The sequence below is a fragment of the Dipteris shenzhenensis genome, chromosome 27 (genome assembly GCF_047967505.1).
Source record: "Dipteris shenzhenensis isolate YYH24624 ecotype China chromosome 27, Dip_SZ_1.0, whole genome shotgun sequence".
Taxonomy (NCBI): domain Eukaryota; kingdom Viridiplantae; phylum Streptophyta; class Polypodiopsida; order Gleicheniales; family Dipteridaceae; genus Dipteris; species Dipteris shenzhenensis.
In genome coordinates, this window is record NC_141622.1 from 5,978,198 (window position 1) to 5,997,760 (window position 19,563).

Here is a 19,563-nt window from a genome sequence, read left to right on the forward strand (position 1 = left end):
GGCAAATAAACTGTGACATTCTTCAGATGAGAAGGCTCTCTACTCTTTTCACCAACCAGCCATGGCTTCTAGTGTCCTCTCTCTCTAGAGCAAGACCTCTCACCCTTCTTGCTTGATGAGGCTCTCTCTAGAAACCCCCCTGAACCCAACACTTGCCAATTGGACTCCTCTTTTGGTGCCATGTGTCACATACAGAACCTTACCTTAAAAGCCCTCTCATGGGTTCTCCCTTTGCACCACTTCTTAAATGCCTAGGCCTAGAAACAATCCTAGACCCAAACCTCAAAGTCCCTACTAACTGCAAGTGTTGTCGAGCCCTCTTGGTCTCCCGCCTCACCATAACCCAGCCTTAACGCTTCGGTGATTATGGCTGACGTAACATAAACACAGCTGTTAGAAGGCTGCAAAACAAACGGTATGTTTTTAACCTCATCACACACATTTAACATTTCAAAATGATACACAACTAAGGACGCTACTATGAGTTCTATTGAGATAGCATAGCCAAAGAGTGTGTTGGTGTGATGTGTTGGTGTGTAGTACTAGGTGATCTAGTACTAGTTCATGTGTGTGAGTCATGTGTGAGTGCTACGTGTCATTATGGGACTTATCCCATATGCGCTAGGTGCTAGTGTGTGAGTGAGAAGCCTATATAAGGCTTGTACTTCACTTATCTTGATATACTTGATGAATGAATGAAAGCCTACTTTATGTCTTCATTTGAGCATCATTTCCTCATTCCCTAACCTTCTCTTTCTGTTTCTCTCTCACCACCATGTTTCTAACATGGCATTAGAGCCACCTTCCATAGCTGCCATGTCATCCTAGCCCTAACCCTAAATTCTGCTCAGTTCCTTCTTGTGCAGCTGCTTCTAGCCGTCTCTTCCTCTCAGCCTCATTCAGCCTTCTCCAAAGCCAACTGCCACTACATTTCTTGCTGCCTTCATAGCCTTTTCACTTCTGTTTTTTGCCTTTACAGCCTGCCACCTCCTTCACATCTCGGTGCCTCCATTCAGGAGCTGTTGGAGGTCTAGGCGTCCTTGACGGCCTGACAGCCTGCTGGTCAGCAGATATCCCAAGGCTCCAACTGCATTTTGAAGCATCTGCTGCAGCCACCTTACTATTTCGAAGTTCTTTTGTTACTGTTTGGACCATTGGTCTTTGCTTAGCCGACTCTCTCATCCATCATGTGGATTGCAAGTCGACCGCTAAGCGGGTTTGGTAATAAAATCACCAACTCTAAAGTCTTTCTGAAGCTCAAGTTTTATGATTTGAAAATGGAAGAGAGCGATGAGTTAAGTGATCGTCTCGCCCAGTTTCAATCTCTTGTTCAACAACTTTCACACCTAATGATGAAGATAAGATGGCTGCCCTTATGAAGAGTCTGCATGGAATTTCTCGCTTTGAGCACACTCTAAGTCCTTCGCCTTGCCACTACCACGTTTGATGATATGGTGGCACTCCTCATTGAGAAGGACCGTCGCAATAAGGAAGCCACTCTTGCCTCTCCTGGTGATCACGTATTTGCTTCCACAAGCAAATGGAAGACCAACAAGAACATTATTTGCAAGTTTTGCAAGAGGAAAGGACACATTGAAGCCCATTGCTTCAAGAAGAAGGAACACGGACAAGAGAAGCATCATGACAATCTATTGGCTGAAGAACAAGCTGAACCTGAAAAGCCCCGGGAGGAGATACATGCAGCTAGAGCAGAGGTTCATGGCCTCTCTCTTAAGGACGAGGATCCTTTCGACCAAGGTTGGGCTTTCTAGGCCCCTATGCTATGTGTGTTTGTGTTGAGTCAATAAAGGTTCTCAGCCTTGAGTTGTCCCTCTAAACTGAATGTATTTGGAGTCAATAAGAGGTACTCTGCCCTGGGTTGTCCCCTGGGACCTAGAGAAGAAACGATTGGAGGCATCTAGATCGAGGTTGATTGCTGCTAATCCAAAGCAAGGAACCAGCAAACTGTTGGAGGTCAACATCTCCTGATGTCACTGTAGAGAGTGAGGGCCCTCCTTGTGGGTGTGCCCGTCTAGAGATAGAGACTAGGTTAGGGTACAGAGAGAGGGCCTTTGCTTGTGGGTGTGCTCGCCCCCGTGAGGGTGGTCTAGTATTGGAGGTAGATCTACTTGCCTACAGGGTGTGCCAAAGGGCTGCACATGTTCCCAAGAGGGCTGTGGGTCAGTGCTGACCAGGTCCAGCACAATGGCAGCCCCTTGGCTGCGCCTACTCAGAGCCAGGCTGAGGGGCTGTGTGGCTAATGGGGCAGGATACCAGGCCCCAGCAGCCCCTTTTATAGGCTGCTAGGTTGGCCCTTGTGGACCTGCCAGGGTCGCTCATTTGGCAGACTTGTCGGCCTCTAGGGCGGGGGGGGAAGCCCCATGTAAAGCTGCGTGGCAGCCCTTATGTACAGCAGGAGGGGTTGGCCCACATTGCAGGCTGGTTGGCCCCTAGTATGCAGACCAACTAGGGGGAGTTAGGGGTATATATAGGCCCCCCCTCATTGGTTTTGTTTATCTTGTTGGAGTAGTTTTGGCCTATCAATAGGAGAGGATTCCCCACCGCTTTGGGGGTTTTTCCTTAGATCACTTGCAATTCTCTCTCTCCTTTCCAATTTGGTATGTGTGAGGTTCTCTCCTTCTCTCTTCATTTCCATTCAACTCCGATGCACTTCTCACACAAACATCATTGTAGGACTAGGCGCTGCTGTACGCATGTCTAAGAGGGAGTGCTGGAGCGTGTAGTAGTGAGTGGTGGGCATATCAATTTCATAGAAGGTAGGCAAGCCATTCTTGGAGCTCAAGGCGTGCCTGAGAAAGGCTAAAACAAGGCATGGACTGTTGGAATTCACTGCACACTGGCATGGAAAATCAAAGACATGAAAATCTCTTTATTGCTCCTAGTGGCATTCTGCCTCGAAGATCCACAATATTAGGTGTTATCACCGAGGTGATTCCAGTACTCATGGTGCTGGAGGGTCCATATGTGCTCACATATGAGCTGCAAAGAAGGTGTTAGAAATTAGGGCATTGTTAGAAATCAAGCAACAGAGGGTACGCACAGCGGAAGATTGATAGAATAGCCCAGGAGCTCACACAGTGTGTGTGGTGAGAGGAATCACAAACTTCTTAAACTTATGTGCTTCATATAGATGTGTAGACTAGTAAATAGATGATGATCCAGCAAGATATAGAAACTACCAAAAGAATACATTTCCGTCCAAAGCTATGGACACAATACAAAAGAATAGATCCAAAGTCCCACCTAAGCGTAGTCTGAGCGTAGTCATTTGATCTTACCACAAGGTACTTCTACTATCTGCCAAATATCTCTAGAACACTGAGCCCGCGTGCTCCACCTCGAGCGTATTTAGACTCTCCGTCCAAAGATCTCAGTTCCTTGCTGCCCTAGAAGACGGCCAAGGTCCAGCCCTTAATGAGCTCAGTCTACAGCAACTCCTAGACCCCTCTACCTCCTAGATGTAGGCCTGAGGGTGTGTGTATAGCTGCTCCCAATCTTGCTGGCCTGCTGGATGAAGTCATGCCCTGCAATGGGCTCTTTATATAGGCCTCTAAGGCCTCTAGGGCCCTCATAATAGCCGACTGGCCTGCCTCATAATGGCTGACTCAGCCTTCAAAAACCCACCTCCACCAGCCCTATATTTTGGGCTGTGGGCAGCTCCTCTTGGGCTGTGTGCCCTGTTCATTTAAGTGGGGGCCCAGCCTCCCTTGTAGTGTGTGCCAGCTCCCTCCACTCCCCCCCATGTATGGGGCTGTGGCTCGCCTAACCAGGGCCACTTGGCCCATTCTTTCATGCAGGGCCCATTGAACAGCCCACAAACAGGCTTGGTTGGCTGGCTACAACCAGCCCAACCAACCTGTCCAGTTAGGCTGCCATGTGCTGCTGCATGCCCCGCCATTATTGCACCACGTGCAGGCCCTACACCTGCCCACGAATCCTGCCATCCGTTGTGCCTTTCTCCTCTCTCTTTTCTGGGCATATGCTGCCCTAGGTCTATCTCCCCCACGCTCTCCTCATTTGGGGGCTTACAGATGGGGAGGTGACCCTTCCAACAGGCATCTCATGAGCGAGGGCTTCTATGTGGGTGTGCCCGCCATGATACAAGTAGATCATCTCTAGCTTAGGGAACAGTTTGAGGCCAGATCTAGGGCTGTTTTCCCAATGCCTAGGGACAGGAATCAGTGACGAAACAGGCCACCAGGGTTGGTAAACCTTGCAAGGTTGGGTAAATCTGGTGTCGCGTCACATTGGCCCAGTCACCTGGGTCGGTTGACTGGACCTAGGTCGGCTATTACAGCTCCCTCGGTCAGCTAACTTGCTGCCCTATATATAGGGCCCTATTGTTTGTATCTAGTTCCACTTACACACACACACATTATGCAATATACCAGAGCACTTTTGCCTCATCTCTGATTTGCATTCTTTCTCTCTCTTGCTGTCTCATGTTTTACGCTTCCGCATGTGCAATGTTTGAGACCCCTAGCCACCACCCTCATTGCCATCTAGCAAGATATTATCTACACCCTGTGCGCCATAAGGGAGCATGGGACGTTGGGATCTCCGACGATTGCTGAGAGGCCGGCACATTTTTGTAAGGCTTGGCCGACAAATGTCTTGATAAGCACGGCATTCGTTGGATGTATAATTGCAATTGCAAGCTTCTATTGACATATATGCTTCTATCATATCAACCCCTTAAGGACTATTTGAAGCAGAAGGGAGTTTCTTTGGTATTGCAATTGCAAAGGCTTCTCACATATGAACCCCGTAAGGACTATTTGAAACAGGCCAAAATCTATATCAAATTCTGCCAGCCATTTTGAATTACTTAATTTCAACAATACCTTTAGTGTCTCCCTCTCTAAGGAATGTAATGAATTCTTCAAAGCAAGAATTCTTTGATCCGTATAGGGCTTTCAGCGGCTAGTTCTTGTGCCTAGGGGACGTTCCTTGGTTGTTCATATTTTGGCCCTCCCTAGGTGTTCCCAATAGTCATCCTGAGTAGAATGGCATTCGTGTTCCCGATAGTCATCCTGAGTAGAACGGCATTCCGAAGCTCCATATGAAGGGAACGGGCATTCCCTGGTAACTATGGGCCACAAACATGTTGGCTTGCCAAGAGTCAGGTTAGCAAGTGGTCAGACCAGTAGGTAGCAGATGAGGCCAATAGGCCATGGTTGGTTGGCTGGCTTGTAAGGGAATTGGCCAGACTGGGGGCAGACCAGCCCCTATTGGGGCAGTCTAGGCAATTCATTCTGCCACCAATTGAGGAGTTTAGCAACCATCCAGATTCAGCTTTCATTGTTCGGCGACATTCGGTGGAGTCTTGTTCCCTCCAGTATGTTCCCCCCACTCCTTTCAAAGCTGCTCATGCCTCATTAGACATGTCTTGGGAGATTTTAGCTAGCATTGCAGCTTGGCATATTTGGAGAGCTAGGTGTACAGAGGCGATGGAAGTTATCCAAGATCACCCTTCCCAGATTATGGCCAGTATTTGGACTAACACAGTACACACTCTGATGGCCATTTGGGGAGCATGTAGGGATCCACTAGAGCAGCCACTGCCAGGAGAGTTACTTTTTTCAAAGTTTGGAGGGGATCTCCTTTCTTCTCTGAGCTGCCTTCAAGGTTGAGATGGCATTTTCAGCCTCCGCCTTGGTTCTTTATTAGCTCACTTTGAGCTGTTTTTTCATGCATTGCATGATGTACTCCCGCATTTGAGCTTGCTCTCGTGGTCTTCATTCATACTTAATGAAGTAATTTTCTTGAAAAAAAAAAAAAAGAGTATGCTGAACTTTGTGCTCGAGTGGGGCAGCTAGTAGAAGGAGCTCACATGCATCATTTACTTGTGAAATTGTAGCTTTCCAAGTCTTTTTTTCCCCTAGGGAAAAGAAATTTCTATTGAGCATTTGAAAAACCAACCATACAAATCAGCAATTGTGTGGCGCTGATCATGGGAGACCAAGGTCAAGGCATGTGTAGCATCATACACTGCACACCGAACACCATAAAAAAGAACCTGATAGCCACATGTAGCTATGGTTGAAATAGAGATGAGGTTCTTGTGAATGCCTGGAACATAAAGCAAATTCTCTAGAGTGACAAGACCACCCGAAACAGAAGTAAGAGCAACCTGCCCAATACCTTTCACGGTATATGATGCATTATTGGCACATGTGACACTTCCCCCCTTAGATGTATGCTCTAGTGAGCTGGATAACTTCCTCCAGGAAGTAATGTGCTTGCTAGCACCACTATCAAAGAACCAGGCATCATGAACATCAGAAACTGTCATGCAGGCATCAAGAACATCCGGATTATACATACATGTAACCAAGAAAGCCCGATGCTGGTCTTGTGCAAAATTAGCTGACTCATGTCGATCTTCTGCACCAGGAGAACCAGATACTGCAAGACTAGACTCTTTCTTCTTCTTTTCAAATGCAATTCTCTTCCTGCATTCAGAGATATCATGCCCTGGTTTCGTGCAATAGTTACATCTCTTCTTTTTGTTATCCCCCGAAGAAGAGGCACCATGAGAATGACCAGCATGTGAATGAGGGGGTTTACCAACTGAAACCTTGCCTTTGCCTTTGTTTTTATGCTAGGCAACAAAGGCTTGATCACTAGCCATAGAACCATTGCGATTTGCACGACTTTGCTCCCCTTGAAGGAGAAGAGCAACCAGTTGGTCAAAAGAATAATGGTTGGCATTGCCACCTACAACCAACCTCAATGTAGTAGCAAAGCCCTGATAAGAATTAGGCACCCATCAAGGGTACTAGAAACAAGCTGAGAATCAAGCATAATCTCATCAATATTGGCCAATTGCTCTTTCAAATCCTTCACATTAGTAAGATAGGCGTCCATGTTACCACCTCTTCATGCTTCAAGTCCTTCAACTGCTTGCGGAGATAGGCAACCCTTGCCTCATTCCGCACCTGATATAAGGATGCAAGCTGATCCCATGCTTGCTTAGCTGTCTTGCAAGACCGGATATGAGGGATAATAACCCTTTTGACTGAAAAAGCAATCAAGGCATGTGCTTTGGCATCACGACCATCCCCTGAATTTGCTCCTGTGTAGGAGGCAAAGTACTGTAGTAGATGCAGTTGCTCTAGAAGTGGCATTAGACCCATCACCTGAAGTAGTACTAGAGGCAGAAGGTGGAGCACTAGCAGCTGCATTACATGTAGGCCTAGCCTCAAAACCTGAAACAATGTGCCATAGATTCTTGGCAACCAAAACATGCCCCATCATGTGTGACCACATGGGGTAATTGGTGCCATCAAGCTTGTCATCAGCCCCAAGCATTCCAAAAAGATCATCTTTGCTGCTAGCCATGGTGCCAAAAATGAAAGGCAAAAGCACTAATCTGACAAAGCAAATGAGAGAAGGACACTCTCCCAAAACCAAACGCAAATTTCTGCACTCATTGCAAATGTGTGGCTATCACAAGGGGTACTTGCAAATGACGTAGACCCAAAAATGCAGCAAAGAAAGAGCTTCAAATGCGAGCACAAATGATCAGCCTTGTAGGAGAGGTGAAGGGGACAGCAGATGGCCAATGAGTGGGGTATGAGCAGCTCCCACAAGTCAAAAAATGTTATGCTCTAGCCGAGGTAGCATGACCTCGGAAGAATCAGTCGACATTTCCCTTAATGGATCTATCTCTATAATATATGTGTTTGCGCTTCATGTAAATGATCGGGAGGGATTTAATGTCAAGGTTCTAGGTGAGGGCTGATAGCACCAGACTAGGTAGATCTAAGGCCAAGGGCCTAGTGCAAAAATTGTGCCTAGGGGCAAAGGAATTAATGCATCCCAAGAGAGGGGTGGAATGTTGCATTAGGAAGGCCCCATATGGATGACATGTGGCATCTAGATCTATCTAGGGAATTGGGGCTTGCTGAGGCTAGAGTGAGAAGAGAAGGAAATGATTCACGTGAATTTGTAACGAAGATCTCTGTCTGCTCATCAGCCTCAGCGAGATATGGCTGGGTGGAGATTCATGGTGCTACTCCCGTGATCTTCAAGAGAGGGGAAGTAGAGATAGTGCTTAACATTTGGTATCAGAGCCTGTGGAGAGATCAAGGATAGGTGACGAAGGCTGTACGTGACGGGACCAGGTGGACGGGCTTCTTCGATTGATGTTCTGCTGCGACGGTTGGCGTAGGCGACGCACTGATCGCAACGAGCCTCCTCAACGAAGGGTTGACGCAGTCCGTGTTGGATGGCGCTCCTATAAGGTGGTTTGACGAATAGTATAGCAGAGGGTGTCGATTGTTCGTGGCTGGAGTTGGGGGTCCCGTAAGGCAGCGACGACAGTGGGGCACGCAGTCGGTGTGGCTGGGTTGGAGCGGAAGATTCATGCATGGTTTGTCGACATCGGTAATTGGTGGCTGACCAGATCGATAGGAAGCCCAAGGAAAGGTGCTGACGGACGATTGGCCTACACACCGTGGGCGCTGGACTAATTTAACGGAGGCCCCATATGTGCATACGATTGACGAAGGATTCTGAATTGAGACTGTTGGCACTCCCGCGATCACAGCAGAACCAGAGAGGGATGTGGCATGACGACGGATAGGGGGAAATCGCCACGGTGCCAAAAGTGACGCAGTGATGCTGGCTAGCCGTGGTCTGCTTCGTTGGTACGCATATGTGCAGCGATTTGCAACGCCAGCAATCTACTCGTAACTAGTGACGATCCAGCAAACCTTGGGAACCCAGATTGAGTGTAAGGCTAGTCAAGGTAGATGATAGGTTGACGAACAACCTATTGGTTTCGTCAAAGATCACGCAGGCCTCTCTCAGGCTGCGACACATTCCAAACAGAAGTGAAGGAAAATAAAGGTTGTATCAGTTGCAAGCAGATCATACGTGGAGGCTGCAGCCTTCGGGGACTCGGATTGCATGGAGCTTCCAGGGAGCATCAAACTTTCCTTCGCTATAAGATTTTCGTTTGGTTATACAGTTTGTTTCAGTATAGCGGAGTCTACAGTTACTATACCTGTGTGTATGCATGTGTGCTTCGATCAGAGTCAGCAGTTTGCAGGAAATTCCCTAGTATAGGGAAAAGCGCTGTTTGGGTTATGCATGTATCAAATGCCTAGTCAGTGTGCATGTGGGATTGCAGGAATTCCCTAGTATAGGGAATTGTGTCAGATTATTGGTACACTGAATTGTGTCAACTTGTAAATACAGTTGGCTAGTGGTGGTTTTAATTTTATATATATATATATAACCCCAAATCAAAACAAAATCAAAACAAAACAAACCACCCATCGAACGGAATGGAAGCAGAAGAAGGGGCTTGCAGGAGGGACCTTGGTGAATCAGGAGTCCGGCCGACCCAGCAGGGATCGCGCCTAGTAGCTCACACTTTATCTGGCAGGATTGCATTGCTGGAGGATGCCTTGCAACAGTTGTTAGCGCAGCAATTACAGGCCAATGCAGGGCAATCCGAACTTAGGAGAGCGATACAGAGTATGTCTGCCAGACCTTCTCGAGGAACTGGAGTCTAGTGTCCATACGGTCGAGCCTAGGAAGGCTAAAGTGCCAAATATTGCAAATTACACACCGGAAAAGTATTCTGGTCGGATGAACGACCGTAGCTCCGATGTCATTGAGACCTTGTTACACAAATGGGAGGAGGCGTTCGCCATTTGTGAAATCAGAAATGACATCAAAAAGATCCGCGAGGCCACCCATATGTTTAGTGAGGCAGCGGATCGGTGGTGGATTAAACAACAAAAAGATGGCATAGCATCCACTACCTGGGAGGGGTTTAAAAGAGAGTTTAGGAAACACTTCTTACCTCCTGACGAAGCATCCCAAGCTTGAGATCAATATAGGAACCTTCATCAGAGAAATTTATCAGTGGCAAAGTACACTGATAAGTTTCGAGAGAGCCCCTGCCTCAATCAATCCAAGTGAAAGATTTCATATTTGGATTGAATGATCGAATAAAAATGGAAGTTCGGGCTAAGTACGCGAACACGCTAGATGATGCAATAGCTATAGCCCTGAACTACGAGGATGCCAAGGACAGCAAGCCAAGTGGGTTTGCACAGGTCGGAACCCAGTATGGGTATCCGAAGAAATCTGGGTTTAAGAAGAAGTGGGCTAGTAGAGGGAGTGGTTCGCAGCCGAGTGGTCAAGCCAAGCAGGCGAGACCGGCTGAAACTCCTAAACCAAGTACCACCATTGGAGTGAAAAGGAAAGTAACCCCAATGGCAGCCCGGGCTTGGTCTAAGTCTCCCTTGAACCCAGAACAGAGGGAAAAAGCGAGGAGAGAAGGCTTATGTTTTGGTTGCCTTCAACCTCACCAGTGGAAGGATTGTCCACGTAACAAATATCGTCGGATGGCTGAGATGGTGATCTCAGAGTGCGACGTGGAGATGCAGGGAAGTCCCAGAGCGGAAGAGATGCAGATTCAGCTAGCGGGATCTTCTCAGAGGTTAGTACCTTGTTTATTATGTGTATCTGTTGCTAAGTTAGTGACGAGTGCACCTGATAACATCCTATCTAAGCCCGCAACAACGGGGTATACGGCCTTTAATGATACGGAGTTAATTAAAATGAAAGGGCAAGTGGCCAGTCATGATGTCATTGTGTTGTTTGACTCGGCGTCAACTCACAATGTGATTAACTCCAAGCTCGTGAAGAGGCTGAAATTAAAGACAAGTCCATCTGACTATGTGTATACAGTCAGGATGGCAGATGGAAGTTCAACTGAAGTATGGGACCAAAGGGTTACCCAGTTGGAGCTTCGTATTCAGGACTATGCTGAGAAGCTTGATTTTGAAATGACCAAGCTTGCTCATGCAGATATAGCCCTGGGGATGGCGTGGCATTCTAGGAAGAATCCAGCCATTGATTGGAAAAAGCACGTATATCAATTCAAGATGAATGATATGCTTTATGTCTTACGAGGTGAGAAAGATATATCTCAGGGACCATTGGTTTCCATGATGGAAATCCGAAAAGCTCAAGTAGAGTTTTTATTCCTTTGCACAGCATCGGTAGAGCCGGTTGATGATTCTTCGGCTAGCACTGATGTTACGCAAAGTGGTGAGATGGTCAAGTTGGCTAATCATATAACAGAGGAGTTCTGAATGTTTTAGGGATGAACTACCTTATGGGTTACCTCCAGGGCGGAAAGTTCAACATAAGATTGAACTGATCCCGGAGGCAGAACCTGTAAATAGACCTCCCTATAGAATGAGTTTTGCTGAAGAGGCGGAGGTGCGTAGACAACTGGAAGAATACCTCAAGTTGGGGCAAATTCAACCAAGTTTCTCACCTTTTGCTTCGCCAGTGATATCAAAGAAGAAAAAAGATGATACGTTTCGCCTCTGTATAGATTACAGAGCATTGAATAATATCACTGTTAAGCACAGGTATCCGATGGCTCGGATTGATGATTTGCTAGATGCATTACATGGAGCCGTGATTTTCAGTAAGATCGATCTTAAGTGCGGCTACCATCAAATCCGGATTAGAGCCGAGGATGTGCATAAAACCGCTTTCACAAGCAGGTTTGGTCATTATGAGTTTTTGGTAATGCCCTTCGAACTTATCAATGCTCCAGCGACATTCGTCATGCTTATGAACGATTTACTACGTCCGTATATCGGAAAGTTCGTAGTACATTTTATTGACGATAACCTAATATTCAGTAAAAGTATTACTGAACATCGTGAATACTTAAGAGTAGTGTTCAGTACTTTGAGGAAAGCCAGTCTTTATGTAAATAAAAAGAAAACTATACTGTGTATGGTTAGGCTTGAATATTTAGGGTTCATAATTACTCGACGGGGGTAGAAATGGATCCGAAGAAAGTGGCTGCGATACTAACTTGGCCAATCCCTCAGAGTCTGACCGCGCTGCGATCATTCTTGGGGTTTGTCCAGTTTTATAGAAGGCATATCAAAGGATACTCCGGAATAGTATCGCCATTGACTGATCTGACCTCAGATAAAGTACCTTTTATTTGGGGGTAGAATCAACAAGAAAGTTTAAACACCATAAAACAAGCTGTGGTCTCGGGACCGGTGTTAAAAATAGTTGATCCCCAGAAACCGTTGTTCCTAGAAACCGATGCAAGTGGCATTGCGGTAGGAGCAGTCCTCCTTCAAGAGGAAAGGCCAGTAGCCTTTGAAAGCAAGAAGCTTTCTCCCTCTCAAAGGAATTGGCCAACTCATGAATCAGAGTTGTATGCTGTCATCCATGCTTTGAAAACATGGAGACATTACTTATATGGTTCAGAGTTTTATGTGGATGTGGATCATGATACTCTGAAACATTTTTGTAAACAGCCTGACTTGAGGGGCCGCCAAGCTCGGTGGGCAGAGCTCATGCAGGAGTTTAATTTAACGATTCGGTACCGAAGAGGAAAAGACAATAAGGTTGCTGATGCGTTATCTCGCATTATGCACAACCTGAGTTTCACGGTATTAGAGAGTGCTCTAATGACCGAGATAAGAGAAACTCAAAAAGTAGACGAGTTTGTCCAGAGCTTATGGCCTAAGGCTCATGTGTTGAAGCCCAGGGAAAGTGAGAAGGATGACCTGGCATCCAGAAAAGGCCAAACCTATGCAAGATATACCATAAGGGATGGTATGCTAGTTAGAAATGGCAAGGTTGTAGTACCTAGTCAGAATGATCTCAGGCAGAGAGTCATTCGACAATGCCATGATAGCCCATGTGCGGGACATCCAGGAGTCGAGAAGACATATGATCTCGTGAAGCAAGATTTCTTTTGGCCAAAGATGAAAAAGCATATTCATGAATATGTGACACGGTGTTTTTCGTGTCAGGTAAGTAAGGCCGAGCGGGTGAAGCCACCAGGACTTTTACAGCCCTTGGAAATACCACTAAGTAAGTGGGAGAGCATTTCCATGGACTTTATTATAGGGCTGCCTACGACGCAAGGAGGGTATGATTCTATCCTTGTGGTAGTTGATCGTCTAACCAAGATGGCTCACTTCATTCCGACTAGCGAGTCTGTTAGTGCCCCGCAAGTGGCGGATTTATTTATTAGACATATATTTCGTCTGCATGGATTGCCTAGATCCATAGTATCAGACCGAGATGTCAGATTTACCAGTCATTTTTGGACGGCGGTATTTGAGGCACTGAGGACTGAGTTGGGAATGAGTAGTGGGGATCATCCTGAGACGAATGGTCAGACAGAGAGAGTCAACCAAACTTTAGAGGATATGCTGAGGGCATATATGTCATTGAGGCAACATACGTGGGACAAGTGGTTGCCATTGTTGGAGTTTGCCTACAATGATAGAAAACATTCCTCTACCGGGTTCAGTCCATTTGAACTGAACTATGGTTATAGACCAGCCAACCCGACTATAGTTGGAGTACCTCAGAAAGTGCCTAGTGCCGCGAACTTTGTGGTTCAGATGCGGGAGATGCTAGCACTTGCGAGAGCTAATATCCGCCAGGCTATGGATAGAGCCAAGGTGTATTTAAGGAATGAGAAAAAGTTTTTCTCAGAGTTCCTTCGCACTCGAAGTCACTGACTTCAGGAGAGTGTGCTAAGTTATCACCTCGATACTGTGGGCCGTGGTTAATTCTAAAGAGAATAGGCAGTGTAGCCTATAAATTGGAATTGCGACATGGGTGTAAGGCGCACCCGGTTTTTCATGTTTCGCGCTTAAAGAAATTTTTACATACATGTGACTCACTAATCGAAGGTGTGGTTTTGTTTCAGGAGATAGAGGATATTGCAAGGCGCAAACCAACAAGAATCCTAGACTGTGGAACAATGCAAATACGAAATCGGAAGATACCCACGGTGTTGGTTGCATGGCATGGTCAGCCTCTATCTGAAGCTACCTGGGAATCCGTATATCAGTTGCGGAGAGTGTTCCCAGATTTTATCATCGAGGACGCTGATGTCTGAAGAAGGAAGGAATGTTACGCTCTAGCCGAGGTAGCATGACCTCGGAAGAATCAGTCGACGTTTCCCTTAATGGATCTATCTCTGTAATATATGTGTTTGCGCTTCATGTAAATGATCGGGAGGGATTTAATGTCAAGGTCCTAGGTGAGGGCTGATAGCACCAGACTAGGTAGATCTAAGGCCAAGGGCCTATTGCAAAAATTGTGCCTAGGGGCAAAGGAATTAATGCATCCCAAGAGAGGGGTGGTTCTTGATGTTATTTTAGGGCAGTCCATTGCACCACCCTGGTCAACTGACATGGCTAACATAGCAGCAGCAGCTGGACAGGTCCGTTTAGGCCTTGGATCAGGGCACATAGCCAGCACATAGGCACCTGCTTGGCAGGGCCGGAGGGGAACAGTTTAGACAAGCAGAAGATGGCAGCAGCAGGCCGGCAGACCTGTGCTGGCCAGCCCATTAACAGACTGAGTCGGCAATCAGTCTGGCCAGACTGATTGCCAGTCAGCAGACCTGCAACAGAGGCTGGCCAATCGCTGGCTACCACATGGCAGAGTAGGCCAGGACCAGCAGCAGAGCGCACAAGGCAGTCAGGTGCAACTGGTACATTGGGCTAAAGAAGGGACCAGATCAGTCAGCAGAGGGCCAGACCTGGTCGGTTGACAGCCTGAGGTCAGCCGGTTTGCAGGGTTACCAAGGCCCCCTTGGGGGGCTATTGTTAGTTCAATGTGAGCAGCCCTCAGCCTGTGTGCATAACTTGAGCAGAAAGGAGAGCACTAGACTCTCAGGAAGGAGAAGCAAGCAGAGCTCAACCAGAAGCTACTGAAGTGTCAAAGAGGCACGCAGCAGTCTTTTGGAGATCTGCATAAAAGAGTGCAGCATACGCAGTTTAGGTGGTCTTACCTCGGCAAAGCTTGCTGACGTTGGAACTTGTTATGTACAGTTTTCTACATCTTTATAGATCTATTATTGGTTGTATATCTGTATTCTGTCACTCTCCACTTCTGAAAGTGTTCCCTATCTAACCCTTCTTCTAAATGCACAGACTGAAGCGAGATTTGTGAGTGATGTTTTCAGCAGGCAGAGATCAACCAGATGCAGCTACTCCATGGAGCCTGTCACAGAGGCATGCAGCACTTTGGAGGAGATCTGCATCAGAGAGTGCAGCATATGAAGTTCAAGGTAACATCTTACCTCAGCAGAGGTTGCTGCGGCTGTAGGTACACTGTTGGAGCTTGATGTGTAAGGAGTTCTGCATCTTTATGAGATCTATTATCGGCTGTGTACATCTGTATACTCTCTCTCTCCAGTTCTGAAACTGTTCTCTATCTATCTCTTCTTATAAGTGAAGAGTCTGAAGCAAGATTTGTGAGTGTAGTCTTGTTTTCTCAGTTGGAGACAGCAAGGACATTCCTACATCTTCACGTTTAGCTTTGCTATATTCCAGACAAGTGTAGGTACAAAAAGGGAAGGGAGGGGGCAGTTAACCACCTTTTGCAATCCAATCAATCATTATTTGCTTTATACTTCTTAAAAGAAAAAAAGATCCTCACATACAAAAACAATAGCTCCATTCCTTTATTTCTGTGGCAAACTTTATTTGGACCTTCATTTTAACCTTGGTCACGTTCCTGGTCCCTTAAGAAGTCTCATAACTACCACAACTTGAGGTGACCAGCTTAGCTTTGGCTCCCGGCTTATCTGTAAGAGCCTCTCAACGCAATTCCCCCTTTAGCTATTCCAGAGTACACAGGCGTGCCGGGAGCAAGGATAAAGGGTTCTTAGAAGAAGACAAAAATAAAAATCGAAGTCCAAACTAAAGCTCTTTAGTACCTCTAACGTTGGAAAAGTATAGTGCAATTGCTTTTCTGTCTGTGCAGAGACTTCGAAAACGATAGCTATACCCCTAAACCAAAGTATTCAGCAATGGCTTTGCAGCAGTTTCCGCTTAGAACAAACAGTTACACCCTGCCTTGCAATTATAGGCTGGCAATGTGCACTATTAACACATAGGCAACCACTAGACGCGTGAACGAGGCCAAATCAAGGAAAATGGCCGTACTCACCTGCAATATACAGAAAGTAGCAGATAAGCATGTGGTATTGTATGAATCCGCTAAACAATTGGGACAAGAGTTTGTCAGACGATATGGCGCTCACAAGCTGTTTGCTGAGAAAACGACCATACACGTACACCATTGCTGTAAAGAAGAAGTGCCTACAAATAAATATTTGCAAATGTTAGTCACAGCTTAGAATGCGATTATTAACACAATCCCTGCGACTGTCTCTTTCAGCCCAGCTCAAACGCGCACCAGTTTAGCAAGCGGAAGCCGGGTAGTTGCTTTTCCCTTTGGGACGCCCGGGCCAAGATAAAGAGCTCTCTCGCCATAAATATTTGAATCACGACGATCATCGCCCAGATATACAAATGGCCCATGTATATGATGAAGATGAAAGCGGCAATCATCCATACTGTTGATAGAGCTCTAGTTCTAAATTTCCGGTACTTTTCCCGATCGTCCACCAGGAGAGGATCTCCGTTTGCCTCGTTCTGAGTGTAATCCATGCATTGAGCTACTTATAATCAATTCGCACGTAAGTAATTTCAGTAAACAAGCCGAGAGTCAAGACTTACTCTGTTTTCGTCGGCAGCACGTCGGCGAATGCGATGCCGTAAAGAGTGAGATAAGACGGAAGAAGCTCCACCTCTGGACCGCAACGGTTTGGAACTCTCCCCGTCCATCAAGCACCAGCGTGACGTTGACGCTTGTTTGTGTCTCTCTACACGGAGCTGCGAATTGCTTGCGGTGGAAAGGAAAAGTGGAGCTAATATTCCGATCCTGGCAATGCGGAAGATGCCCAAGCTTTGTGCGACGTGGAGAAACCCTGGCTGAAAGGCCTCAAGGAAATCGAAGGGAAGTCGAGAAAAGCCATAGCCAGGGGATGACGAAAGAGAGGCGAGGAAGGAGTGAGGCGGATGACAATTTTGTTTTGAAAAACACAAGTAGTACAAGCACTCGTGAGCACTGCCTTCTCTCAAAGGATAACAATTGACAAGATGAATAAATGATTTGAATTGTGTGCATGTAGACAACACCAGCTGACCTTTTGGAGATGCCTGATAGAGTGTCTCCCAGATGTCAACTCATGGATTATAGGAGGCAACTTCAACAATCTAAAGTTGGCACAGAATAAACAAGAGGGACCCTACTCCTAGAGATGCCAGCGGTAGAGAGGAGTACCTAGGAGCAGTTTGTTTTTGCGATTAGTGGTAGAGACCTCGGGCAAGATAGTAATGAATTTGACCTTCCCTTAGAAAAGGAAAGACTAAACAAGCCAATGCCACATCACATAGCAGATAATTTCACCTATACACACATGGCTAACAATGAGTATCACCATGACCTTCGCAAATTGAACACCATGCAACGATTACTAGTTGAGGATGTGTTGGAGAGGAAAGTGAAGAAGGCATCCTGCCTACTTCGAAGAAATGCTCATAGAAGCGGAATGAGACCTACATCAACTGGCTTATTCAATCATTATGCTAGTTTTTTCATGTCATGCAGCCTGAAGTGTCTTCTTGCTTCAGAATCCTCTGCACGACGTGGTCAAACATCAAGGACTATTCTTATTGATTGGTAGAGGGAAGCTTTCATGTACGAAGTATGGACTCCCATACATGATGCAACACCTTGTTCCTTTAACTAGAATTTGCTATCTCTAGTAGACTTTATTTAGGGTAACAACTTTCTGCTATCTGGCAGCCTTGAAAATTGTGCCACTGTGCACACTGCTCACACAGTGTGTTATGTGAAGCCTACTACCTCAAAAACTGTCATTGTGCCCCACTATGTAGTGCATTTTCCATTGTTCTTCTTTTTATTTATTTATTAGTTCAAGTTTGAATAGCAGCTACCATCTAACCAACACATAATCTCTACTTTTGTTTTACTACTAGTTTTGTGCTATGACAGTTGATTCTTTATGTTACTTGTTTGTGTTTTTTTTTTTGCAAACAATCAATACTTCTTGCATTGGTCCTATAGAATCGACCCTTTTTTGCAAAAAGCAATCTAGCTTTGTTTGTCTTACGATGTGGTGGCTTGATTTTTTAATGTGAACATTGTTGGACTCTGGTGGTTGTCCTATAAGGGAGATAGTCTTTAGTCACCCAATTTGTTTGTTTTGATCTCTGGGTGTCATGAGTCTATGTTGTATTTATAGGAACCTATTTTGTTTATTCTAATGCTCTGAACGGATAAATTGGCAAATGATGTGTTAGCTATTTTGGTTGTTTCATGTGCATCTTTCTCTCATCTTTCTGCCCACCCCTTAAGCTCTTTACAAGCTAGTTCTTGTCTAAGAGTTTCATTTCTAGCATTGATAGGGAACTGACCATGTACATAATTTCATGAATAGTGATTGAATAACTTTCCTTTTTCGTTATTTCCTCTCCCCCTCATTTCCCTCACTTGATTATATTAGTGGTGTTTAGCTTGATCGCTTTCCTTTCCCTAGTTGATGTCTCTTGTTTGTTCAGCATTGGATTCTAGTGCACTGTGTGGATCTTTCATGTTCTACTGGTTGATGTTTGGTTTTACCATGTCCCTTTCATTGGTTTTCTTACATGAACAATGGTTTATTGTGTGTGAACTTCTATCTTTCTTTGCTTTGTTGGTTTGGACTCTTGTGTGTTTTGTGCATTTGTGTAGCTATTGATTCATTATGCTTGTTTTAGCATGTTTGTTTCTCTTACGTGTCCAAGGGAGCAACCATTGGCAACCCTTAGGTGATTCTAGGTGAAGTGGGCAACGATTAAGGTTCCTTGGTTATTTTCATTTGTTTAGTTGAATTGAGGAGCCTGTTTGAAGTTTTCCCAATAATTTGAGGGCAAGATGCTCTTTGGTTTTTCATTATTAGCTAGTAGTTGAGCGGTTTGACATCTCAATTTGTCTTTTCTACGATCATATGTCTCTGTGTATTCCACCTTATAAGTCTTAGCAAATCCATGAGGCACCAACATAGGCAAGAGTTCCATCTGCATTTTATTTCTTCTTAAGGAGCCACTTGGAAGTATGGTGCAATTTTAGGGGGAACTAGCCAAGGTCCACACATGTTTGCATTGGAGAGAATCAAATTCTTTGTCCATGGCTTTTTTCCAATCACAAGCCTCTACTAATGCCATGATCATTTCAAAGGAAGATGGTTGTCTCATGGCTTATTATCAAGGGTGTGTGTGAGTAAGAAGGGAGTCCTAGGTAGAGACTCTAAATTTTTTACTATGGGAACTTGGACTTATGATCAACATTGGGTAGCAAGACAACAAAAAGGGCATTGGCAAAATCATGCACTGCCTCCTACAAATTGATGTGCTTGAGTGGTAACATCCATTGAGTGGCGAAAGAAAGTCCTATAAGCAAGTGAGTCGACCAATCAAAGAGTAGAAGAGCTTCAATTGGATAATTGAGTTCTTGTGGATAAAAATTGGTAATTGGACCATCTAAGAATAGTTTAATAATGTAGAGACTTCCAAACTCTTAGCAATGGGAAAGTCTGGAAATCTCACTTCTTGAATTCAAATTTCTCATGTGTGCTCATCCTAATTCATGGAT

General features: G+C 45.5%; 1 protein-coding gene across 1 annotated transcript in view; it reads right to left on the bottom strand.

The window, feature by feature from the left end:
- Positions 1-16,942, bottom strand: part of LOC147883789 (phosphatidate cytidylyltransferase 2-like) — a 46,108-nt gene extending 29,166 nt beyond the window's left edge. The window contains exons 1-3 of the mRNA XM_087398098.1: positions 16,584-16,942; positions 16,261-16,499; positions 16,012-16,163 (exon numbers count right to left, since the gene is read on the bottom strand). Of these exons, the coding sequence (XP_087254224.1) occupies positions 16,012-16,163; positions 16,261-16,499; positions 16,584-16,691 (499 nt within the window). The 5' untranslated portion in view covers positions 16,692-16,942. The remainder of the gene's footprint in view (positions 1-16,011; positions 16,164-16,260; positions 16,500-16,583) is intronic.
- Positions 16,943-19,563: the final 2,621 nt, after the last annotated feature.